Source organism: Lepisma saccharinum, unplaced genomic scaffold (genome assembly GCF_977018435.1).
Source record: "Lepisma saccharinum unplaced genomic scaffold, izLepSacc3.1 HAP1_SCAFFOLD_807, whole genome shotgun sequence".
In the NCBI taxonomy this organism is placed as follows: domain Eukaryota; kingdom Metazoa; phylum Arthropoda; class Insecta; order Zygentoma; family Lepismatidae; genus Lepisma; species Lepisma saccharinum.
The window spans coordinates 60180-87000 of record NW_028143470.1 but is presented as its reverse complement, the minus strand read 5'-3'; the positions used below and the strand labels follow the sequence as shown (position 1 = coordinate 87000).

Genomic DNA, 26821 nt, shown 5'->3' with positions numbered 1-26821 from the left:
TTAATTTTGGCCACCCGGTATATAAAAATGGATGAATGTTTGTGTGTTTGTTTGTTCAGCAATAACTCTCGAACGCCTAGAGCAATTTCAACCAAACTTGGTACGCGTGTCACTTGCAATCTGGAAATACTGTGGGGGTGGCACCCCTATGGGTGGGGTGGGAAGGGGTGACATGTAAAAATAATCGAGAAACACTGATATTAAATTACGCACAGACAGACATCCCTGACTCTATGCAATCTGCACAACAATAGTGTTTCTCAGGTTGTCTAACATTCAGGCTGTGTTGCGAATGGAACCCATAGTTTTCGAGACACTCCAAATGCAGTTCAACTCCAAGTTCAACATCTATCTTCATGGGGGTGAAAAATAAAATGCCACAGATGACCTACATTAGTGTCGATTCCATAGTTGTCGGAGTCGCTAAGCTAATTGGGGACATTCATAATCACATTTAAAATTAGTTACATTTTACACTATAGTTAGAATTCATTATTTTTCTGTCAAGATTGAGATAAATAAATATCCGGGCAACGCCAGGTAATCAGCTAGTGTATTCATATAATATGCTCTATATGGTTACCATTGGTTTGCAATACGAACACTCATTAGAAACATGTTAAAAAATAAATAACTATGGCAACTTAAAAACAAAATTATATTTTGCTATGTATTGTGACTTTTGGTCCACCCTGTAGTATGATCATTAGAATATCACTATGTAATAAGAATGGGACAGATTAATTGGTACTCTACTGGTATCAACCAATATGGTATACACATAATTTCCAATAATTTTACTGATCCAATATATATCATAATTATCCTATAATTTAGTGCAATATTCTGCCCGTTTGTTATTAATTTTTATGATAGAAACATGAAATCTCCATGGCCCACTTTCTCAAAAAGTAATTGTTTCCATTGCATTGTAGTCATCTGGTAACATACATTTTAGGGATGGGCCGATATGAAATTTTGGCCAACACGGATAAAGTACTGATATAAAATTTGCTGATACCAATAACCAATATTCTACCGACTGACATAAAATTCCAAATGGTCCTTGAAGAACCTGAATAGTTCACTGACCTCCTTAATAAATGTGTGTTTCCAGATAACTGCAGTGCAAAATAAGCTGCATATTTAGACATTTACCTTTTTAAGAAGTAGGGCATGGAGATTATGCATAAATATTTAACAAAATGGCAGAAATTTGCTCTAAATTATAAGATATTTATAGATATATCGAATAGGTAAAATAATCGGTAATTCTACCGATACATTGATGTGCCTATATCGGAAGATACCAATAGAGAAGCGATTAATTTGTCCTAAACCTAATACATTTATTAAGGAGGTCAATGAACCAAAGATTCTTCAATGACCATTTGGAATTTTATATCGAATCAGTATAATACAGTGTAAGTTAAAATGATGTTCCCGATTTTAGTGTATTTATTTCACTGTAATGATACGTAAATGGCTGAGATGACACACACAGATAGAAAAACTCAAAAAGTTTTTCCTGGCATATTATAAATATTCTATCCACGTGTTACACGACACACATCTAGTCTATAATCAAGTTCCTGCCACACACTTCCTAGCATGTCAGGGTCCATAAACTTTCCTGTTCGAAATGGCACAAAAGACATTCCATTTTGGAGAATCGCGTTCATATTGCAAAACAGCATGTGGCTTTTCTGTTCCATGCACTGTTATAACTTTGCACAGAAAGACGCCCTCAATTCCAAGTCTTTTGGTTTCAGAGCTTGCACCAGCTGTATACGATATGGCTTCATGTCAAGATGTTTCCGCGAGACAGTTTTCTGTTGAATACAGAGTTCTAGACTTGCCAGAAGGTGGTTCAACCCCAAATCATGTTCGGAAATGCCACTGAACAAGCATGACAGACTTATTGCTATGAAAATCGAGAATACAGAATGCTTTCTGCTGTCCAGTGATAGCCATTTTCCGCACTGTGACTAAACTGCCTCCTGGTGGCCGACAGCGCAACTATGAATTTGCAATAGAAAGAAAAAAACTTTTTGAGATTATATTCCATTAAAAAATTACATATGCAAGAAAAGCTCAATACCATTCATATAAGAAATGAACGAAATCGGGAACATCATTTTGACTTACGCTGTACTGGTATCAGTAAATTTTTATCAGTACTTCATGGATATCAGTCTAAATTTTATATCGGCCATCCCAACAATCTTTAATACTTTTAACGTTTCATCCTGCAACATGTAATTTTCAAATTTTTCCCTGAGTAAGAAACGTGAGCTTGGCAAAAATAGGATAACTTCATGACATGCCAAGGTGTTTACCATTGAAAATGAAATAAATAATGCCTACACTATACAATGTGAAAATTGAAATAACTTACCCAATTATGTCACCCTTGATGCAGAGCTCTCCTTCCAAATTCAGAAAAGTGGACCAATTCTTCAGCACTTTAACCTTTTGATCCTCCACCACCTTTTAAAAAAATGTAATTTTTTTTCTTAAATTTAAAAAAAATCAAAGCTAAAGAATAATAACTAGGGCTCAGACGTTGATGACCTAAAAATGTCCAAAAATGACCCATATAATGACCTAAAAATTATTTTCGCTCTGAAAATGAAATCTTATATTTGTCACAAATTACAAGAGAGTACTTGTTAAAAACAACATAAAACACACAAATGGCACGATAAAAAGCCCTTTAGGAGTTCTTCCAGGCTTTCGATTCCATCTCGGAATCATCATCAGGGCTGGTCGAGAGACAACAAAAGGGACGCGGTTGAAGTTCTGCTGGCACTACTTGCTGTGCCTGCCAGAAGATGTTGTTGCGGTCTTGCAGTGTTGGGATTGTTGGCTGGGGGATATTGATTTTTAAGTTTTACTGTGTTATACCATCAAGATTTCCACATAAATTGTCATTAAGATTATTTGTGTTTTTGATCATGATAACATCCTGTTCTATTTTTTCATTTGCCTGTGCCGAAAAGGAAACATCATCCTGTGGTAATTGGTGGTTGGTTTCTACGATATGTTTGGCCAAACCGGAAGAACTTTCTTTCCTGCGGATGTATCCTATGTCATTGGCTCCCAAAGTGTGCACCGCAGCACTCTGGGGCACCGTGGCTGGCTTAAAGGGGCAACGCGAAATGTTCCAATTTATTCAATTAGATGATTGCTCCAAACATGTGCTTATTTAGTACTTTTTACATATAAAAGGTTTGAATTTGAAATATGCGTTTATTTTTTAATTTAAGACAAGGAACCTAACCACAGAACTGAGCATTGCAAGTGTTAGTTAGGTCTACATTCTGACTTGGGTGCTGCAGAAAAAAATCTTGAAATACTAAGGGTGCCGTGAAACAAATAAGTTTTGGAACCCCTGTCCTACGTGGTCTGCAAATCAATCCTTGATGGATCTCTTGCATTGGCCTATATACGTATTTCATATTTTTATCGTGCTGTTTGTGTGTTCTTTTGTTGTTTTTAACAAGTATGTTGCCAGCACATGACGTAAGAAGTTTTTTTCTGTCATACAAGGAAGTAGTTGAATAATTTTAAAAAAACTGTTGTTAGGTGGTTTAAACTACTGAAGCAAAGGGATAAAAGCAATTATCTAAGTGCTAAGATAGTTTTCATTATTTTTACTCCAAGTTTACATAAAATACACAAGGTTTCTCTGTGTAGTGGCCAGCATCAGAAAATACGCTTGTGTTTCGTGTACATCCGATGACATATATTGAAGAGAGATGCAGAGCCGAATCTGTAAAAGTTATACTTTTCCAACTCTCCACTTTTAACCAACGATCCGATATTCACTGACAAAGCTGCATACTGATGTGTATGACATTCCAGCCTCATTTCCTGTAGGGGATTTTCCGCTCAGGATAGAGGCTTTTGTCCTTTCATCGAAAGGTAAGAACAAAGGTTAAGGAATGAGTAGAAAACATCCTGCAAGGTCAAACTCGCTCTCAGTTGGCATTAAGAATTCGTAAAGATAAGAGAGTGCAGGATCGTGGTAGTTCGAGGCACGAATAACCTAAGGTGCGTGACACCTCAGTAGGTTGCACCTCGAACCAAGGACAATACCAGCTGTGCCGGTTAATAATTATTAATTGATCCGAAAGAAAACAAGTGTATCTGGGGAGAAAGGTAACAAATGCTTTATTAAAAGTATGCGCCATCGCTAGCTATACATTTTGCCCATCTGTAAGTCAAATTCTGGATGCCCTTCCAGAAAAATCGTTCACATTTTGAGGTGATCCAGTCAGCAAGCCATTGTTCGACATCTTCGTAATTGTTGAAGTGTTGCTGGGAAAGTGAGTGAGACATCGATGAAAACAAGTGGTAGTCCAAAGGGGCTAAGTCCAGTGAGTATGGCGGGTGGGGCAAGAATTCCCAGCCAAGTGCAGAAATGGTGTGTCTGACGCCTTTCGCTGTGTGTGATGAGGCGTTGTCATGCTGCAAAATCACTTTTCCGTATCTTGTCACCCAATCTGGGTGCTTTTCAATCAATGCATGGTTCAAATTGATGAGTTGTTGATGGTAGCGAACGGCATTCACTGTTTCACCTGGTTTCAGAAGCTCATGGTACACCACACCCTTCTGATCCCACCAAATGCACAGCATTGTCTTCATTCCAAAGCGATTCGGTTTTGCGGTAGATGTTGAAGGTTGTCCTGGGTCAACCCATGACTTTTTGCATTTTGGGTTCTCGAAGTAGATGCATTTTTCACCCCCAGTCACTATCCGATGCAAGAAATACTTTTTTTCATGCCGAGAAAGCAACACTTCACGCTGTTTTTCACTTTTCTATTTGTCTGTCGTTCAGATGATGTGGGACCCATTTGTCTGCCTTCTGGATCTTTCCCATGGCATGAAGACGATTAGATATGGTTTGGCCACCAACATTTAACTTCTCTGCCAGTTGTTGTTGCGTTTGCGTATCGTCTTCATCCAACAGTGGTTGCAATTTGGCATCTTGGAATTTTTTCGGCTGGCCCAGGCGATCTTAGTCTTTCAAGTCGAAATCACCACTTTTGAATCGTCGAAACCAACGCACACACGCATCTTGCTTTAGGACATTGTCACCGTACGTTTCCACAAGGATACGATGGCTTTCACTCGCGTTTTTCTTTTGATTGAACAAGAAAAGCAGGACGTGCCGCACATGCTCCTTATTTGGTTTGAAGGTCAACATGTTTCCCACACAAACCCAATATCACGATCACTTGCACTCGGTTGCACATCCACGGCGTTTTGACAGGTACTGTTCTAGCAACACACTGACGTAACTGTTGAGACTGTGCACAACCCTTGCTTCCAGCACCATCCAGCGACGAAATTAACAATTATTAACCTGCACACCTGGTACATGGTTTAACATCTCGGTCGGATCTAGGTAAGTGTGGAGAGAAATCATCTCTGTCATCCTCTTTTTATTCTCCCTGACAAATAAGGCAATTTAACATTACAAAATGAAACCTCTTGCATTGCATAATTAGTTACATCCCTTGTGACTCTTAAGATTCCCTAGTTATAAATTGAGTCACTCACACTTCAATATATACATACATACGTGACTAATTTTACTTTAAAACCACAGACTAAAGCGATAATAGAGGCCACCAAGGGAACCTCAAAGTAAGCTTCACAGTTAGCTGGAGGAAAAGTAAATTTACCACAATAAATGACTATTTTCTAATGGTGAACTTGCTAAAAAGGACTATCTCAGGAAATTTAAATATGCAAGTTATGCTAGGAAATGTATTTAAAATGCATGAAACAACAGGGGAGGAGAAAAAATAGCCTCAAAAATGAAGAAAACTGCAATAAAAACTGCAAAAGACAGAAAAATAACCTAAAAGCCAAAAAGGCCGCAAAATGCAAAATAAAATTAATGTTTTCTGGTTCTAACTGAAGGGAAACAGACTGATAACAGGTATAGCATTGTTTTCAAGGCTCAGAAAAAAAAAAAAGATTTGTCATCAACTTCTGACACCTAATAATAACAATTTTATTATTCACATTTAATTGATATTTGGTACTAACATTTTACACTACATATTTAGTTTCTTGTCCAGCTTACAAATTATGCACGATTCTCACAGAACTGGATATCTCAATATTCAAATGCAGTGTGAAAGTTATGAACCTGCTAATGTAGATAAGGACAAGAAATTTCAGTTAATTTCAAAAGATGTCGATAATGAAGTTCTTTCGACCATAAAAACTTTTGGGGAATCCCAGATGGCATAGTGCTAATGTCACCACCTTGTAATCAAAGGGTTCTGGGTTCGATACAAGGTGGAGGCACATGGTGGTTCAGATCTCACTTTAAACTGTAGGTCCAATCCTGATTAGGCTATGCATAAAATGAACTAAAAGCCAAAACTGAAACTCAAACCCATAATTAAAAAGAAATAAAATAAAAATGCACAGATGTTTCATAAAACTATGAAACTATTTGCTAGTTTCTACACAAACAGAGAATGTAACAATCGACAAAAAAAATAAAGCATTAAAAAAATCAAAGCATACTCCGGAAAGTAAAAGTTTGTCTGGCAGCAAGTACAAGATTGATATTTTATCTCATACAGTGGATATATTTATTTATTTCAGGGTGCTAATATCTCAATATCTATGATAAAAGCTGATGCTGTGCAAGGAGCATTGTTCAAATAAGGACAACATGCAACAATGCACAGTAGTGCTGCATGGAGGCCTTTTTGTTCGATTGTTTAATAGTTCGCACGGATGACGCTAGATGGCTTATGGAAAGGACAGTTTCTTCGCTCGAGCGAATAATGCTCTAACAGGCAAATGATTGGTATACTCTCGAGGCCCAGTAGTTCACGTATAACTAATTTTTCTGCAGTAGTGGGCTCTCAAACATGGATCGTTAAGTGAAAGTTGCAGTGAAATTGAAACTGAAGTGAAAATAGTCATCTCCATGTTAAGATGTAACTTAGTCTATCTTCCCAATACATAACAATACAGTAAAACCTCGTTAACACAAATCCCAAGGGATCAAGAGTTAGTGTTAAAAAAATTCGTGCTAACAGGGGACTCAAATTTTATTGTTGCAATACAGTTCTTTCTGCACATTAACCATTTACAATACGTATTATGTATGTCACCATAGAAAACACTAGTACAGTAATTAACTTTTAAAAAAAGGACTCACAGGTCATTTTCTGGTGAAAAACAGTTCAGTACGTGTTGTGATGACACAGATTCCCAGGATGCGGTGATAGCTTTAATTGTATCAAGCACACTCCTACTTGGGGTTTCAGTCTTCTACGTTTTAAAGAATAGAAAAACACATCTGAACACACAAACTAAATTTGTTGGTTAAATATGTATAAGCTCATTGTTGACGCGGTGATGGCGATTGTCAAGCAATTGCACCCAAGTTTTAATCTTTATGTTACTCGTACAGGCTATGTTTTAAAGAACAGAAAAACACCTTTGAACACATTGTAATCTGAATCTGTTGGTTATAATACTATATAAGTTGATTGTTGAGCAATTTCTTACATACCTAGCAGAGAAACGACAGAGGAACAACAGAAAAAAATTATGAAAAACTTTGAAAGTTCGTGTTAAATGAGATCTAATGACACACCAGGACTAAAAAACAGTTCGTAATTCGTGGTAACCGAAATTCACATTAACCGATAAAACTTTCTATAAAATATAATACATCCTGTCGGGACCAACATTTTGTTCATGTTAACCAATTGTCCGTCTTAAGCGAGTTTGTGTTAACGAGGGTTTACTGTATATGAAAATGAATAGATGATTATGGGCTGAAACTACCAGGACAAATTTTTACATATATATTTGTACGATTGAAATGATGTTTGATATTCTATATATTTGAGCAGGAGATTCGATCAAGTATTTTCGAGAAAAAGTAGTTCAATGCAGTACTCTAATGCACAGGCTTATGCTTGTTGTACTTTGAGGAACATGAACCTTGTTAGCCTGCAACAAGAAAGTTTCCAGAGTGTACTACATTGAAGACAGCTCTTCAGGAAAGGTTAGCCTTTACATCCCTGATGAATCCATAATGCATAGTTTCGACATTCTGAGAGACTGGCAACACTGCATTCCACAGAAATACTCAATGTGACAAATTACTTTAAAGCTGTGACAATGTAGTAGATCGGCTGCAATTTTTAACTGTACAATAACGATGCCAAAAGATGGGTAGTTTCACAGAGTATCCTAACAGTAACAAGTAAGAGGGTGACGGGGAAAGCTATTGAAGTGAAAGCAAATTTTCCATTCCAGAGGTTCTTAACTATCATGGTGGTAAATCCTTTTTTAAAAGTGTATGCACCAATCCCAACAATTTTACTTGTAAATACCTTTTAATTTTTTTAACTTTATACAGGGTGTGGCAAAAAAAGGGGGTGTTTTTGTTTCCTTTGGGAGAGTTTCTGTAATGGTGTTGATAACATTTATTGATTGTAATTTGAATCAGCAATGTATGCCATTTACAAACATGGATTACTTGAGCGAAGCTCAACATGCTGTAGCTGTGAGAATGTTTTATAAAACTAGTGAACCTGTTGCCTGTGCGAGACAAGAACAAAAAAAAAGTAAAGTGTACCTCTGTGCTTTGCACCACGCCATGAATGCATATAGGGGGTGTGGAGTTAGGACCCCACACTTTCTTGATCACGGCCGAAGATGGGGGTGATGTGATCAGCACCATGCCCCTGGCTGCCTTTACCCCCCATAGTTTCCTCGAGGTACCCACTTTATATGACACTGAGTGGGTGCCAGAGCCACCTGAATAGGTGGAAAAAATCCTGGTTCTCCCTCGCCGGGATTGAACCCGGTTCTCTCACATGGTAGTCAGAACCCTAATGATTGAACTACCACGGCTCTGACGGCAAGAATATCGATGTCGTTTTAATCTCAGGAGAAATGATCTTATTCCATCGGCCAATGAAATCAGAATGTGGGTGAAGTACTTTGAAGCTACGGGAACTGCACTGAAGTAGAAACCGACAGGTTTCAGATGATGGAAGGTGCCATGGACGATTTCTGTTGCACATTGTCTAAGGGTCAACAACGAAATGGTGGTCACCTGTAGGCTGAAATTTTCAAGATATGAGCGTGACTGTGCATATTTTGCAAATAGCATTGTTTAATGAAGTAGTTGATAAAGTAAAGTGCTCCCCTGTGCTTAGCACCATGCCATGAAGGCGTATAGGGGGTGTGGGGGTAACACTCCACACTTTCTTGATCCGGTCATGAGTGGAGGTGATGTGATCAGCATCATGCCCCTGACCCCCTTTACCCCAGGTACCCATGTCATTCAAAGCTGGGTAGGTGCCGAGGCCACTTCCAACATTAGAAAAGTTCCTGGATTTGAACCGGCCGGGGTTCGAACCCAGGACCTTGAGCATGGTAGTCAGATGCTTTACCGATTGAGCCACTTTTAAAAAATAAAACTTAGTATAATTTTAGTTGCATTTAAAAAAAAAAGCATTTTAACGCCACACCCTTTACATTAATTAATAAGTGCCCTTCAAATTAAATATTAATACAAAGATTAAGGCATAATCATAAATCATCGTTGTCTAAAGTATGGCTTGCCCAAAAGTTTAAAATTAGCTTACAAAATATTTGTTTATGAAAACTGGCGTGCAGCCAAAATGACAGATTTCAGGAGAACCTCTTGCAAACCAATATAATTGATGTCAGGGCCAGGAAACGTTTTATGCACTATTTATGCTGTTGGTTTTGTGCACAGACTTTCCGAGATTGATTTGGTTTATTTTACTTCACTTTTCTGCCACTTTTGGCTAATTGCAAAGATGAGGGTGATATGATGAAATTGATGAAGGGACACTCACAAAGAACATCCCATGCAAAGGCTGGGATTCAAACCCGGAACCCCTGGTTTCGCAGTGTGCTGTGTCAGAGGCTGGCAGACTTTCTGTGAGTCAATTCAACAAGCAAATGAATGTATGTCTCCTTCTTTTTCTCTAAACACAAAGTAAAAGTTAACAATAAAATTATTTCCAATTGTACACTGTATTCATTTTGTGACTGATTTGTCTATAATTCAAAAACAAGATGTCCTCCTCCGTGCGCGTGCAGTCTAAGGTGCTGTGCTTTGGGCTCAGACTGTGGGACGGCATGGGTTCAAGTCTGCCTGGGTTCAGTCTCTGGGCTTTCGGCCTGGGTATAGGACCAGTGGCCACCCACCATCGTGAGGAAAATGGGGAGCTACAAGTGAGTAGTAGTACGAGAAATCTCTGAAATCTCCTATAACAGCTGGGGGTTCGAAGTGCTGACCCCACGTCACCCCATTGCCGGTTGAAGATCTCCACACCTCTAGGTAGGATTGTGGGAGGGAGACTGGCAGTCGGGAGATAGGCCTAGGCCCTTCAAGGTTGTCGCGCCACGGGTTATTATTTTACAAAAACAAGATTTCTTCTGTGGTATTTCTTGAAAAAGATGCCTATATGTAGCATCAAAACATCCAAGTATATAAACATCACACCAATTTCATAAACAAATCAAAATTCACGGGCCTCCCCATGGCATAATGTTAACATGTTCGCCTTGTAATCCAGAAGTCCCATGTTTGATATGGCATTGAGGTTATGTAGTCTCGTACAGTCTCAATTAGCCTTTCCGCACATAAAGCATAAAGTGTACTTAAAACTAGGGTTGTGGGGGACAAATTTTTTTGGTCAGGGCAGGATCGGGCTGGGAATGTATTTAAATCCCGATGTTCGGGACAGAAAAAAATTGCAACTTTCCGACTAACTTGGGAAATTTTCAGCATGGGAAATGTCTGGAAATCTTGAATTCTACATGACATTTTCACCTCAAGTGATTGTTTTTGCATTTCTGGAATATAAAATAACAATTTACAAGAAGCTCCAGACACTTACAATGGAGAAAACATCGAGTTAACCACTTTTTAAAATGACCATTTTGAGTTTCCCAACTGTTTGGGATCCGGAAGTCGGGATCGAGACGGGGTTTTTCCCCCCCTGATCCAGGTACCAACTTTTTGGGATACCACACTCCCCTACTTAAAACAACAATTCAAATCAAAACCAAAATTCACTAAAATAAGTTCTACCTACTGTGAAACTTTACTAACCTTTCCATCCATTTTCCTCCTGCTACTTTCTCTAGTGTTGCCGCTGCTAGACGATGGATGCACTAGCTTCGCAACCTGATGTGACTTAGTCCGTTTTGAAGGAGATTTCTTAGACTGGTCGTTTGCACTTTGCACAGTAATTTTCCGACCAGTGCTCTTTTTAGGCGATATCCTTCTTGCTGCTTTCTCATCTTCACCTTCACTCTCACATTCACTTTCTTGAGAAGACATTTCTAGTTCCTCCAATTCGTTCAACATATCCTCACTGTAAGCAGACACCTTATCCCATTCTATAAATTGCACAGTCTTTCTCGGAACACATGTGTCTAAGGGTTCCACATTTTCCCCCTCCACTTCACTCCCAGCATGGCTGTCCGCAGAACTCATAGTAACATCTCGGTCCTCCACTGCTTCTACCATATAAGCCTCATAATTACATGTAGTGTTGTTCTTGTCAACATGTGCGCTCACTGGCTGAGCAGTACGTGTATCAACATGAACAGATGTTCCTTGTCTCTTACTTTCTTGACAGGCATTTGAGGCTATTGGGCCATCAATATCTTCTAGCATATCCTCACAAGCTTCATCAGCACCTGTCAATAAACATAGAGTAATTCTTATAGAATCGGGCCGACAAAATGAGCTGTAATATGAAATATACAGATATTAACGAAATTTATACATGACATACGTTGAATAGAGGTAGATTGTTCATTGTGATCAGAGCATGTGTTGCAAGTGTCTGCCGTTTTCAGAAGGCACACCTCCACCTGCCTTTGCATATTCGCCGTGACTTACCGCAGTGTTTCTCCGGTGGTGTTTCTGATTTCAGCTGAAATGTTGTCCTTCAAAGCTTGTAACATATGTGGTTTGTTTGCATACACCCTGTCCTTCAGTAAACCCCACAAGAAAAAATCCAGGCTGGTAGTGTTGGGGGATCTTGGGGGCCTTACGGGCACCACTATGTGTCCTTTAACCTTGCAGCATAAGTGCTGCCACCTGTCAGGCCATCTGCACACCATTCGACTCAGCACAGCCCATGGATTACTATGTTGTAATTGTGAGCTGTTATATGCATCACCTGCAGTATTATTAGCAAATTTATCAGACCGGTTCTATAAGAATCATCCTGTATAATATTTGATTGATTGAAATAAAAATTTTGGGTGCATAAGTACTTAGGCTCATTATACAGGGACCAGACCCTTACCATAACCACGAGGATTGTTTGTAAAGTTCTAAGAATGACCGATAGATGGCTGCAGTAGTTCTCAGGCGATACTGTGCACCTTTGAAGAGTGGGGGACTTTACTGGCATGCACCAAAACTATTCCTAGTGATGTGAGTGTGTGCTAGAGCCCGGAAGTATGGCAAAATGCCTCTTTTTATCTACTGGATATATTGATAACATTTTTCCAGATATATGTTTTTTATGTTGTTTCGAATGTTTTAGAAGCCTTTTCATTTTGCCTATTTGGGACCCCACTTCCTATTTTTAATTATAATGCCTTTTTTGCCTTTTTCAATGAAATTGGACCATTTTTTTTTTTAAAAAAAGTGTGTGTATTAATTATTTTTCTCCCAAAAAACATTGTTGGCGTTTATTTTTCTTCCGTTTATTATGTGAATAATTTTACCTTATTTAAGAAATATTGAACTCAGGCATGTTTCAACATTGCTGAAGGAGAAAAGTGTGAGAAAAAAGTATTTCATGCTGAATTCGGATATTGCCTTTCGGTTAACATTTCCTTGTGCATGATTGACTGCTGAAAACCTGTTGCAGAACGTCTGCACAATTACGTCATCACGTCCAGCGTCCGTGTCAGGATGTTATTCACAAGAAACAGCACTAATGCCCAAGGGCCTTTGCATGGATTCCAAAATCAAGTTCTCTATCTTTAATTTAGTTCTGCACTTTGGAGGGAAAGGATCGTGTAGTTGTCATCATGCCGAAATTTAGTGTGCCATTAAGTGGTAAATTACATGGTTACGTGTGTGAATTTGGTGAAAATTGAAATGCTCTTCCCAATGCAGATTTTAACATTTTGCCAGAAATTATACATAAAAGTAAGCAACTTCCAACTGTGCCTTTTTTTCGGTTTATTTTGCCTTTTTTCATTTTTAGTGCCTATTTTCCACATTATAGATGCCTTTTTGCCTGCCTATTTTAACGAAAATAAATGCCTGAACTTCCGGGCTCTATTAATAAGCGTACTGAAATATTAATTTAATACTTGGAAAACAAACATCCATTCAAAAACAGCTGGCATTTTTGCAACTACTGCTTGTGTCTAGTTATAAATTCCATGTCGAAAGTTGTATTTGTGCTTTAAATTTAGATACGAGTGTCTTTTTACAGTAGAGAGATAAATGAAAGCTCTGGAACAAGAAAAATGCAACCAAGCTATGTATTTTCATTGATTTGAAACACTTTGGGAGGGGGGGGGGAAGCAAAAAAAAAAAAAAAGGCCAGGAAAAAACTCCTCTTCCCCAAAAAAGCAGTATTTTCTCGACCACATCCAACTGTATTAAATTGTGACCAATACCTTCTTATACCAGTACCAGCCTTAATTTTGAATAATTCTGAAAAATGAAATTAAAACAACATACATTATTGTGAGGTATTCTATTTTGTGTTGTCTCGTGTTATATATTTTTAAATACTTTGATGTCTTTGAGACCGTTTCTCACTTTAAATAAATTCAGCAGTGTGTGTACTCAGTCACTTGCTTGAGTGAATAATAGAATTAAAATAATTCTTATATACATGTAAAGAAAAACTTACGTAGATCACATTCAAAAGTTTGTACTTCTTGTCTTGGATTTCCACTCCTATTCCTAACGTCTAGTATTTTTCGGGAACCTTCTCTTCTGTGGACATCTGCCTCTTGCATAACCACTTGAGCTATGGAAAAGAAAAGAAAATATTTAATGTTAATTATATATTTTTAACAATAATTAATATACTTGAAATTTATATATATAGATAGAGCCACATACTTATGGTGAATAAAACATCAAAATTTTGGTACAAAAACTGGGCACATTACAGGATCAAAAGTGGTATATAAAATGAAATTTTGGTGTTAAAATGGTGAACATAAATCTTAATTTTGATTTATAAACTATGCTTATTTCACAAAATAACTTTTCCCTTCTAATAGCACATTTATGTAGTTGTTAAGAGTATTAAGTTTATTCCTGTGTAAATGAACCCATTTTGGCCTCTCAAATATTTACAGCAGAATTAATAAGAATTCCGAGCTTTGCATAACTCAGATTTCAGAAAGTTACTTGTCGGTAAGAGAAAACTCCTTTCGCATTTTTTGTTACAAACCATGGTACGAAAATGCACCTCACACCTTTCAAAAAACTGAAAATTGAATATTACAGTGTGCTATTTCACATTTTTTGTTTCTATCAAAAATAAAATATGCATGCCTCTATATATAAAGCTGGCCTCGAATCCCGGTCTAGGCATGGATGTTTCTGAGTGTCCTTTTATCAATTTCATCACATCATCACTCATCTTCATCTTTGCGATTAGCCAAAAGTTGCAGAAAAGCGAAGTAAAATAAACCTAATCAATCGATTAATATGTATATAAAGAAAAACTTACATGGATCACATTCAAAAGTTTGTACTTCTTGTCTTGGATTTTCACTCCTGTTCCTAAAGTCTTGCAATTCCCGGGAACCTTTCTTTCTATGAGCATTCGTCTCTCGCCTAACTGCTTCAGCTACGGAAAACAGAAGAAATGTTACATGTTTTATCAAATGGCATTTATGTTCATTAGGTTATTGTCAAAATCGTTACACATTAATAAAGTTTCTGTGTGTTGATAATAAATAGCCTCACCTTTAAAAAGAATTGATAATGAAAAAAATGAAACTACATCCTGTGCATTGCAGTGTGCAAGAAGGCATACACGATGGAACCCCTATTTTATGTTCTCTCACATTATACGTTCAATTTTGGTGTCCCAACATAGCAAAATGTTCAATTTTCCTCGATTTTACATTTTCCGTCATTTCAAGTTATTCCAGCTTGGTGCCCCTTAAAACATAAAATTGAGATTTCGCTTTAAAAAGATGTGGAAGTAGGGCTAGACACATTCACAATAAAGCTTGAGAAATGCCATAACAACATCCTATGATATATCTACATTTCCCGGGATGAATGCAGACTTTTTCCACTGACTCATATGAAAGACACATTGACTTGGTGAAAAATAACAGGAATAGATAGTCAGTGCTCTAAGTGAAAGGGGGATGGTATACCCCGCATAGCAAAATTTTTGCAAAGCATCCCCCATGTTAAATTATAGGAGCATCCCCCCCCCCAGCTAATCCCGAGGCTTGGCCAAACATCCCCCTCCATTAACACTCTTCACTTCAAGCACTGGCTTCCATAATATAATGTGAGCAAAACTGAAGACAAACTTTCCTTGTTACCTCGTGCAGCTATACCATGTGAGCCGGTTAATAATTCTTAATTTCGTCGCTGGATGGCGCTGGAAGCAAGGGTTGGTGCACAGTCTCAACTATTACGTCAGTGTGTTGCCAGGACAGTACCTGCCAAAATGCCGTGGATGTGCAACCGAGTGCAAGTGATCGTGATATTGGGTTTGTGTGGGAAACATGTTGACCTTCAAACCAAATAAGGAGCATGTGCGGCACGTCCTGCTTTTCTTGTTCAATAACATGTTGACCTTCAAACCAAATAAGGAGCATGTGCGGCACGTCCTGCTTTTCTTGTTCAATCAAAAGAAAAATGCGAGTGAAAGCTATCGTATCCTTGTGGAAACGTACGGTGACAATGTCCTAATGCAACACGCGTGTGTGCGTTGGTTTCGAAGATTCAAAAGTGGTGATTTCGACTTGAAAGATAAAGATCGCCCGGGCCAGCTGAAAACATTCCAAGATGCTGAATTGCAAGCACTGTTGGACGAAGACGATATGCAAACGCAACAACAACTGGCAGAGAAGTTAAATGTTGGTTGCCAAACCATATCTGATCGTCTTCATGACATGGGAAAGATCCAGATTGGGCGACAAGACACGGAAAAGTGATTTTGCAGATCGACAACACCTCATCACACACAGCGAAAGTCATTAGACACACCATTTCTGCACTTGGCTGGGAATTCTTGCCCCACCCGCCATACTCACCAGACTTAGCCCCTTCGGACTACCACTTGATTTCATCGATGTCTCACTCAGTTTACCAGCAACACTTTAACAATTACCAAGATGTCGAACAATGGCTTGCTCACTGGATCACCTCAAAATGTGAACGATTTTTCTGGTAGGGCATCCACAATTTGATGGACAGATGGGCAAAATGTATAGCTAGCGATGGCGCATACTTTTAATAAAGCATTTGTTACCTTTCTCCCCAGATACACTTGTTTTCTTTCGGATCAATTAAGAATTATTAACCGGCACACCTGGTATAAAACCAGACTTTCTTTTGGAACTAGTACATCTTTTGATTCTGAAAATTACCGATCATTCATAAATTCTTCCAGGTTTAAAATACGTGGATTGGCCAGTGGCAGTTGTTACACAGAAGATATTTAGTTCGCCACAATTACGAATATTACCTTCACAGAATATTTCCAGTATAAAACATTTTTTTCACGAAACATGCTTAGAGAACTAAAACAACAAATTCCAGAAGAACCTCTCATGTCCCAGTGTAGCTGGTGACAGGGCCCGGTACAGAGACTCATGTCTGGACTTACAGAGCATGGGGAATTACATCCCAAACGTAATCTCCTAGTTTTTCATTGACGACATGCCAGATATGTGACCGAGCGTTGTCTTGAAGAATGAGTGGACCAGCCTCGAGTAGCTGAGGGCCTGTTTTGTGCATTTTTCTTCACAGATTTTGCAAGAAATCATGGTAATACACTGCTGTAACACGTGTCCCACATGGAACTCTGTCTGTGAGGATTACTCCCTGATCACAAGCAAAAATCATCATTTGTTTGAATTTTGATTGTGCATGCCGAATTTTTTTTTGGGTCATGGGGAAGATGGAGCTCTCCACTCGTTTGACTGCATTTTCAGTTCCGGTTCAAAGTCCCTGATCCACGTTTCATCAAAAGCAACAACCCGATGCAAGAATACCTCTCCTTCAAAGTTGAATCTTTCTTTCAGCGCGGTTGCATTGTCCAGGCGTGTCTTCTTCTGTGCAGCTATCAGAAACTGCCGAAATTTTTCTCTTCCCTAAATCATTGATCAAAATGCGGTATACAGATGTCGGTGTGATCCCTGTGGCAGCAGAAAGTTCTTCACAAGTTGCACAACGATCTTCTTCTAAAGCTGCAGCCACGAGTTGCACATAATGTTCATCAGTTTTTGTTTTCGGCCTTCCTGGTCTTGCATCATCGTGTATACTCACACGACCACTATGAAAACGATTTGACCAACGAGAGACTGTACTACAGTTCAATGTGCGACTCGCCGCACACTTCCAGTAACATACTGTGGATTTCTGTCGAGTTTTTGCCACGTAGAGCTTCAATTTTAATATTCGACCTCTGATCATCAACTGTAATAGTATCCAAGACACCTGGAGCCTCCATTTCCACTCGGTTTCACAGTCACGCTATGTAAAGTAGAGAGCTCACAAACACACGGCTGGCTGCGTCATGCAATCAATGTAAAATGGCACCAGTCTTACTTCGGTTGAATCATCCACTCTGCAGTGTTGCACACTGTGCATTATTTATGAAATCACCCATGTATATTCCTTGACTTTTCCAAGGTTTTGAGGTTATATTTTTTTAATTTCCTGATTTTTCAGGATTTTCAAACCAGTGCCTATATATTCATAATTTCTGCAATGTTTATATTACTATAAATTGTAAGAATAATATGTAATATCTAATTCATAAACAGCATAATAAATATTTCTTGTAGTCACAATGTCAACATATATTTGTTTATGACTCACGTGAAAATTGAATATCACTAGGTTGAAGAGTTTGAATATACATTATATGAGGGACTCAAACTGGGACTTTTAATTTTCCAGGTATAACAATATATGCTGGCGTGGTGGTAGTACATGCAGTAGTAAGTGGCTAGTGTGTCCTATTACTGATAGGTGGCGCACAGTTGCGGGCCAGTCCAGAGACCGTTAATCAAGATGGCAGAAGACAATGCTAGTGCTTGCATGGAACAGCACGTGGTGATGAAGTTTCTTGTGAACAAAGGAGATCTACAGAAGACTTCAAGCTCAGTATGGTGATTTGATGAGACACTCAGCCGTAGTAAGACATTTCAATGCTGTAAAGGATTCAAAGATGGCTGTACGTCCGCCAGTGACGATTCCGGGTGTGGTAGTTCCCAGCACACAGCAGTCATTCCAGTGAACATTCAGTGCATGGAACGCCTCATCCTGGAAGCTTCCCAGGCATTATACTGTTTCCAGTTTTAAAACTAAGTAGGTGTGGCCAATAAGTTACCAAAATTTGTATATTTGTATTAATGCGTGCGGTGCCCACTTTCTATTTGCCAGCACTCAGTTCCGCTGTAGCTTGTGGATGAAGTAAACCGTATGTCTGTGCTCCGTTGGAAAAATGTTAAGTGTGAAAGTGGAACAGCTAATCAATTTGAAGTTTCTTATTAAACTCAGAAAATCCGTCACAGAAACTTATGATTTGTTGAAAGAAGTATACGGAGACGAGTGTTTATCACACACGCAAGTGTTTGAGTGGTTTCAAAGTTTTAAAGAGGGACGAGAAGTGATCATGGACAACTCACATCCTGGATGGCCGTACACGTCAAAAATGGACTTAAACATTGCAAATGTCAGTGATTTGTTCGAAAAGATAGTCGCTTGAGTATTCGAGCTATTGCAAAACAACCAACATTATTAAATTACGGTGCTGACGACCCTTCGTGAGCGAGTAAGAAGATGAGGACCTGTTTGTGGAAAAGCAAGTCATGGATTCATCATCAGGATAATGCTCCTGTCCACACGGCATTGTCAGTCAAGGCTTTTTTAGCCAAGCATGGGATCCCAGTGTTAGAACATCCACCCTATTTGCCGGATATCACTCCGTGCGACCTTTTCTTATTCCCAAAGATCAAATCAGCACTGAAAGGAACCAGATTTATGACCGTAGAATGTGTGAAAACAAAAGCGACGGAGGTCATGAACATGGTTTCAGAAAATGATTTCCAGTATTGCTTCCAGCAATGGAAGATTCGTATGGAGCGGTGTATCGATAGTGCAGGGGAGTACTTTGAAGGGGATAATGTTCGCATTGTACAAAATAACAAATAAAAGATTCTGTAGCAACAATCCGCTTTTTTTCTAGCCACACCATGTAAGAAGAATTCGCACAGGTGGCCATTGTAGCGGACTGGTTATCACTGCACGCTACGATGCCAGGAGTCCCGAGTTTGAATCTTGGCCTGAGCATGGATGTTCTTTGCAAGTGTTATTTCATCAATTTCACCATATCATCACTCATCCTCCAAACTCATATCCAGGAAAAAAAATCCACTTTTCTGCTGATGGAAGCAAGTCTAAAATTGGCTAAAATGTGCCATCTGCATTTTTGTTCATCTGTTTTTTGCTTTGGAGTAAATACCTTACCATTCGACTGAATTTCCTTGTGGCCCGCATAAATGCTTGTTTTCAAGATGCCTGTGAATTCAAAAGTTAACGATTCAACACAACACTCTGCATTCTTCTGTGTCAGATATTTGAACATATTCACAGCAATTTTTTTATCGCCACTTGTTAAAGGTTTAAAATGTAGATGCTTTGTAACACTTGCTGTTGAAGCCACATCAACATTGAATGATACTTACAGCTAATATAAACACTACGCAAAATCTCGAGAACCACCACACGGCAACGGAGGGGTCGAGGAAAGCTATAAATAGCCGCGTGCTTGAGGGTAACCATGTTTCGGAGGATTCTTGACCACGAGAAGTAGTGTCTACAACTATGTTATTTTCTCCCTTATAAATTAGATACCATAAATATGAAGATCTTATTACGTACACGCGTGTTGGAACATTAATAAAACTTTGTAGTTGTTAAGTTAGCTGTATAGCAATTAAATACGATACTATCTTTGTAATAGTATTGAATGGTAACGATGTTTCTAAAAAGGTCGGGTAGCAACACTGAATGGCAAAGTTTGCCCATCTGTAACGCCAAAAGCTTGTGTCCCCGCCCTCTACAAATTCCTTCTTGGAATCAGTTGCCAGTGTATGCATCTGTCATTTTTCTTTGACAAGCTGGGGAAATCTGAGCATGTTTTATGTGGTAAAATGCATGAAGTTGAAAGTATATGTGTGCATCTTTGTAGTATATACATGAATGCGTGTGTAATCTAGATTCCCACTGTCAGTCGAAATCATGTTTTCTAATTCTGTCTAGTCCGGTGTTTCAAGACTATTATAGACTCTACTTAATATTGTGAATTTGCAACACTGCACAACACAGAGTGACGGACAAGTAGCGGGAATTTCGTTAATTTGAATGAGTGAATGTCACCGTAGGTGCTTTACTAAAGAATGGTTATGAATCCATAAGCAAGGATAAGGCTAGTAAATGCTTTGAACAGAATACAATGCTGTATAACTCTAGTTTTGAGACGGCATTGAATTATCTATCTATCAGGGTGCAAAACATCTGCGGAGGGACTACTGCCAGAATCCACCAATAGGGCTGCACTGGCTTTCTCTAGAACACGTGCTTTTGTTTACATCCACTTCGTAGTGGAAAAAAATGGACTTTAGTTAAACACTGGGAAACGTGTATAAATGCAGCAGGGGAGTATGTCGAAAAATAAATGCAGTTTTCACTTCTTGAAATTCATTTCATTTAATGAACTCAAAAGTCCAGGTTTGGCTTGAACACCCCTCATATTTAGAATAGAATTCAATTGTAAAAACTCACCTGCTTTACATTTAATATTTTGAACTTCTGGGCCAGTCTCTCTTTCTTGAGGCAAATCCTCCTCATCTATGAAAAAATAAAACAGATTGTTACTAATGAAGCAAGTTAGTTGCAAAATTAATGTGCTTTAAAAAAATTCAACAATTTTTTGGACAAAGAATGCTGAAAACACTAAGTTGCTGACCAAGGCAGTTTATTAAGATATAAAAACACTTAACATGTAACGTTTCAATCCTGTATCACTGTCTTCCTCAGACGATGAGTTCTTCGTTACATGTTAAGTGTTTTTATATCTTAATAAACTGCCTTGGTCAGCAACTTAGTGTTTTTTAATATGGAAACAAGGTTTAATTATATTACAAAGAATGCTGATACAATCTATGGAAAAAATTTTATGAAAGAAACAACACTTACAGCAAGTTCATATAATACAGAGTGGTTACAAATTATTGAGAGCATTTGATACATGAATGAAAAAAAAAAAACACTACTGAAGCAGCATATTTTTTTGTTGTTGTTGCAAATGATAGAGCATTAGTAATAATTTGTATTGACATCAACTGAATATTGTAGCAAGGTAGGGAATCTCAGTACAAAGTTGCATGTGCATTCTTTGGTTTCACAAAACTAAACCCACAATAACTGTTCAAAGACGTTTTCGCTTAAAGTACAAGTGTAATCCTCCTAGTAAAGACTCCATACAACATTGGGATCAGCAATTTAAGGATACAGAAAGTGTCAAACATAGGAAAGGTGCTGGCAGACCACCAGTCTCCGAAGACCTCATGCACCCAGTGAGACAAGCTTTTACGAGTAGCCAGGGTAAATAATCTCATTGCACGTGCTGGTAATAAAACTGTACAATATAGTGTATTAAACACAACAAAATAAATACAGTGGAACACGTTTCCGGATTTTACATTTTATTTACTTATTTACTTCAAGTTTCAGATAGAGTACTGAAAGACCATTTTATACTGAAACTGTAGCAACAAGAAAAATAAAATAAAAACAACAACAACAAAAAAACAAGCCAATACAAGATAGCAGAGGAAAAAGAAAAGAAATGTTACACGTACATTCTTAGCGATTGTTGGAAACTGTGTTCTGCCAAGAAAAAATCAGGCAGTTATTATGTAAGTGAGGGAGCCTATATTAAGGAGACCGGTGTAGAAGAGAGGGCCTTGTAGTGGGAATGCGAAAGAGCTTTATGCTGCAGGTTGGCCGTGTGGAAACTCGTAGATGAAATTGGTTGACTAAGAATTCGGATTTAATTTTGCCATTATGATTTTATGCAAAAATTTCATGTCTGCTAGTTCATGACGAGTGTGTGGTGACTGGATATTCAAAATGGACATAATATCTGTTTTATTGACGTGTCTGAGAGAAGGTATTCTATGGTGAGCAATGGCAAGGAAAAAGCTGAGGACAGAATCAATCCTGGAAAGATTAGTTTTAGAAGCCACAGTCAAGAATGGGAGAGATAAATGATTTGAAAAATATGCTAATGGATGATTGGTTTTGAATTTCAGGAAACCTATACAGAAGACCACGGAGATGCATGGCTCGTTTAGTAGTATATGTGATGTGTTCAGTGAAGTTTAGTTTTTTATGGATGATAACATCAAGATCTTTTTGAGAGGTAATCTTTTTGATGGGACTGTTTTTGTTCCATTTTAAGGAAATGGTGAGGCAGGATCGTTTCAGAGGATTCAATTCAAGTTTCCACTGGTGACACCAAAAAAGTATTTCTGTAAGAGCTTGTTGTAAGATTAGTGAATTATGTTGAGATGAAATTTCTTTGAAGAGTTTACAGTCATCAACAAAGAGAAGTACAGTCTGTCGAGCAATCATCCATGTAAAGAAGGAACAAAAGTGGACCAGACAGGACAGGTAGAAAGCACATTATACATTCAATCTTGATGGTCCCAACATAGGAAAATGTTACAAAATTCTCCTGAATTTTACATATTTCTTCATTTTTAGTTTTTCCAGCTCAGTCTCCTGCAAAACGCAAAATTGAGGTTCCACTGTGTGGGTACTTTACTTATTTCTTTAGTTTTATTCGGATTTGAAATATGCTCAATAATTTTTGACCACCCTGTACATGTACTTACAGATACATGAATAGCAAAGCGTAAGGTCAATAGTCAATCATCAAGGATTTGCACTTCAAGGAAGATAATTTGAAGAACTTTATCCCTATCAAACCCTACAACAGTGGTTCCCTGGAGTGCTGTAGCTGGCTTACAGGGGCACTGCAAAATGTTACAATATTTTTACCGAAATTATATGTTTCTTCCAAATATGTGCTTATTTAGTACATTTTACATGTAAAACGTTTCAGAATTTAAAATATATGTTTATTTTTTTAACTTACGGCAAGCAACCTAACCACACTAACTGAGTGTTGCAAGTGCTAGATAGGCCTACATTCTGACTTGGGCACTGCAGAAAAATCTTGAAACACTAAGGGTGCCGTGAAACGAAAAAGTTTGAAGGTTTGGGAACCCCTGTCCTACAACACTTCTCCGGCTATATCACTCCAAGCTGATCATACTCCCTGGCAGGGGTAGACAGAGATCTATAAATAAATCAGATGCCAGTCCCTTATTCTTACACTTTGCTTTTTTCAAATAAGTGTTAAGAAAACCAAGAATCCAACTAAGATAAACTGTGATCTTAAAACATTTAATTTATTAATAAATATAAGTTTGGATTAAAAGTAATTAATTCTTGTGCCGGAGTGGCCTTACTAAAGTGGGCTCTACTGGTAAGAGCATGAATAACTATGCAATGCATTCTAATATATGGCACACTATCATATCGCTGCAGATTTTAAAATTTGGCTAGCAACAGTGCAAACATTGGCATGTTTATTATTCTGATTTAATGATACAGAAAACACACAAATATTGAAAAAAAACAACATATTGTACTGGTTATTTAAGTAAAAGGTAAAGGAAATTTCTGCAAGTGAACTAAAAATATTATTTAAAAAATAGAACTTAAATAAAAAATGCAGGCACCCAGGGAAAATTTTCAGGTGGCGACTGGTCACCCTGTATTCTTCTATCCCTGCTTAATGGTCCAGAGGAAAACACCTCAACACCTAAGCCAATTCTGGACAGACCAACCTCAGTCTAGAACAAGCTTTGATCAACTGTTATTATTCCTCCACCCTGGTGACTGAAAATCCACAACTACTTCCCCTACACCTATCAAGAAACCTGACATGTATCATCATGACATCCTGTACAGATATTTTGAATAATTAAATCAAGAAGATTTAGGTGGACAGTCCATGTGGCATGAATGGGAGAGGAAAGAAGAGTTTACAGGATTCTTGTTGGGAAACCTGATGGTAAGAGACCAGTTGGAAGGCCAAGACGAACATGGAGGGATAACGCTGAGATGGACCTAAAGGAAATCGGAAAGATGGAAATGATTGGATAGATCTTGCCCAGGTTAGGGACAGATGGAAGGCTTGTGTTGCTGCAGCCATAAACCTTCAGGTTTAAGAAGGCTAGAGAGTTAGTTAGTGATATATATCATGGTTATAGGTTTGTCGACAAAACATCCTGGAACTGATTCAGCAAACTATGTACTCCATAATATGAGTTTTTTTTATTTTTTCAATCGAACTGAATTGCACATGATGAAGAAAACATGAAGTTCTTTTATGAGAACAATCTAAGCACAGCCTTTACACTTTGAGTCAACGTTATTATGAAATCATGTAAGTGATTACTATTGCCCATATAATTATGTAATTACCATATTTATGCATGTATAGTGTGCATGCGTGTATGATGCGCACTCTGGTTTTGGATGGGTAAAAGTGAGAAAAAATTATATCTCGTATATAATGCGCAGTACAATCCAGTTTCAAGAAATTGCTTTCTTAGTTGTAGGTTGTAAATCTGTTGCTATGCTGATCAAGAGTGAATGACGTCATACCCATTCAATTGTTCATTCCTTCTTTTTCAAAATATATACTTTTTCTTTCCGTGACTAATGTAACATTTATACGAGGCACATTCAGGACCTTCCAAATAGCAGTTAGCAGCACAAGATTTCTTCCATTAAGGAATTTACACACTCCATGTATATCTTGCATGGAATACTGTTGTCATATTCAGAAACTGCAGGATTCAAGCTTTACAACGATATATTACATGATAGGGTTCCGTAAACATGAAAAATCAATGCAATGACCCTGTACGGTTTCATGTTGGGTGTCTGAATCATAATACACACCACAGTTTTGGGGCAAAAATTTTGGAAAAAAGTGCACATTATACATGAGTAAATAAAGTACATATTATATTTACAAGAATGCACTTACCTCCACACACACTAATATCTGTTGTCCAATTCAGAACATCATGTATGGTGTCATCACCAAAGGGATTAAATCCATTACTTTCACATTCATTCTGCAAAAATAAAGAACAAAGTAGTATTGCTTGTACTCTGCATATTGCTTAAAATACCAAAGGGAAAAAGTCCTATGAGTGCACTACACTTTATGATACATACATGCTGATTAAACACTGACAAAGAAAATTAATACAGTAGAAATATGAATTTATGTTCTTATTGAAATAAGTCTTAGTGTCCTTGGTTTAATGTTTCTGGGTTATACGTTTTCCCATATTGTTCCTCAGTCCCAACGCAACAAAATGTTAAAATTCCATCCTGAATTTCATATTTACCAATTTTTCAAGTTCTTCAACATCACATCCCTGAAAAAGTATAACCAAAATTCCACTGTATATGAAAAAATAAGTCCTAATACATTAAGATGTAAAGAAGAAAGCCCTTTACTAGTTTATTCTTTTTGCTGATGTCACTATGAAAAATTTTGTTTTGTCATTGGCTTGGCACTAATTTCTTTGGTTATTAATTCTTCTCACATCATAGTTTCATGACACATTTATTTGCGTTATTACATGAAATTCTGGTGAACAGAGACTTCTAAGTTCCCAGTTCATATAGCACTGTGCAATTTGGGAGAAGGGTGGGGGGGGGGGGGTAGGGCCCCACACATTCTCGATCTAAGCCATTTTGAGGGTGATGTGATCAGTGCCATGGTCTGGCTGCCTTTGCCCCCACCCCCAATCTACCCAGTGATTTGAGGCTGGGTGAGCCCCAAAGCTGCTTTATGCGGGAAGAAGGTCAGAAAAATTTTGATCTTAGATCATCCACTCTGGGAATCGAACCAGAGTGAGATGTTATATCATAGAATTAAAGCAAAACTACATGCTTGCCCAGGACCCAACTTCAGGTCTTGAGCATACTGTGCTATTGCTCAAACAACTGAGGGACTAAGACCATGCTAGCCTTGCCACACATTTTCCCTTTTATCCGTTCATAACCAGGGACCTTAATTTCTTGCTGTTATTTTAATTTACATAATAGGTGTTATTTTTACGAGGGTCACTATTTATATTTTGAGCCTAACAATGAAAAAACAGGAATTTGCCATTGAAAACTGCTTTATTGTTTTTCGAAGTATTCTCCTTTATGGTCAATACACTTTTGCATTCGTTCGAACCATTTGTCAAAGCAGTTTTTCCAATCTTCTTGAGACACCTCCATAATATGGTTTTTGAACGCAAAAACGGCATCTTCAGCCGACGAAAATCGTTGTCCACGCAATTTATTCTTGACATTCGGGAACAAGAAGAAGTCATTGGGTGCCAAATCAGGACTGTACGGTGGATGACCCAT

General features: G+C 38.0%; 1 protein-coding gene across 1 annotated transcript in view; it reads right to left on the bottom strand.

Annotated features, from left to right (window-relative positions):
* Window positions 1-2398: 2398 nt before the first annotated feature.
* LOC145983332 (uncharacterized) overlaps window positions 2399-26821 on the bottom strand; it is a gene marked incomplete at its 3' end in the record, with an annotated part of 66057 nt that continues 41634 nt past the window's right edge. The window contains exons 5-10 of the mRNA XM_083116473.1: window positions 25434-25524; window positions 21086-21151; window positions 14772-14891; window positions 13938-14057; window positions 11153-11745; window positions 2399-2490 (exon numbers count right to left, since the gene is read on the bottom strand). Of these exons, the coding sequence (XP_082972599.1) occupies window positions 2399-2490; window positions 11153-11745; window positions 13938-14057; window positions 14772-14891; window positions 21086-21151; window positions 25434-25524 (1082 nt within the window). The remainder of the gene's footprint in view (window positions 2491-11152; window positions 11746-13937; window positions 14058-14771; window positions 14892-21085; window positions 21152-25433; window positions 25525-26821) is intronic.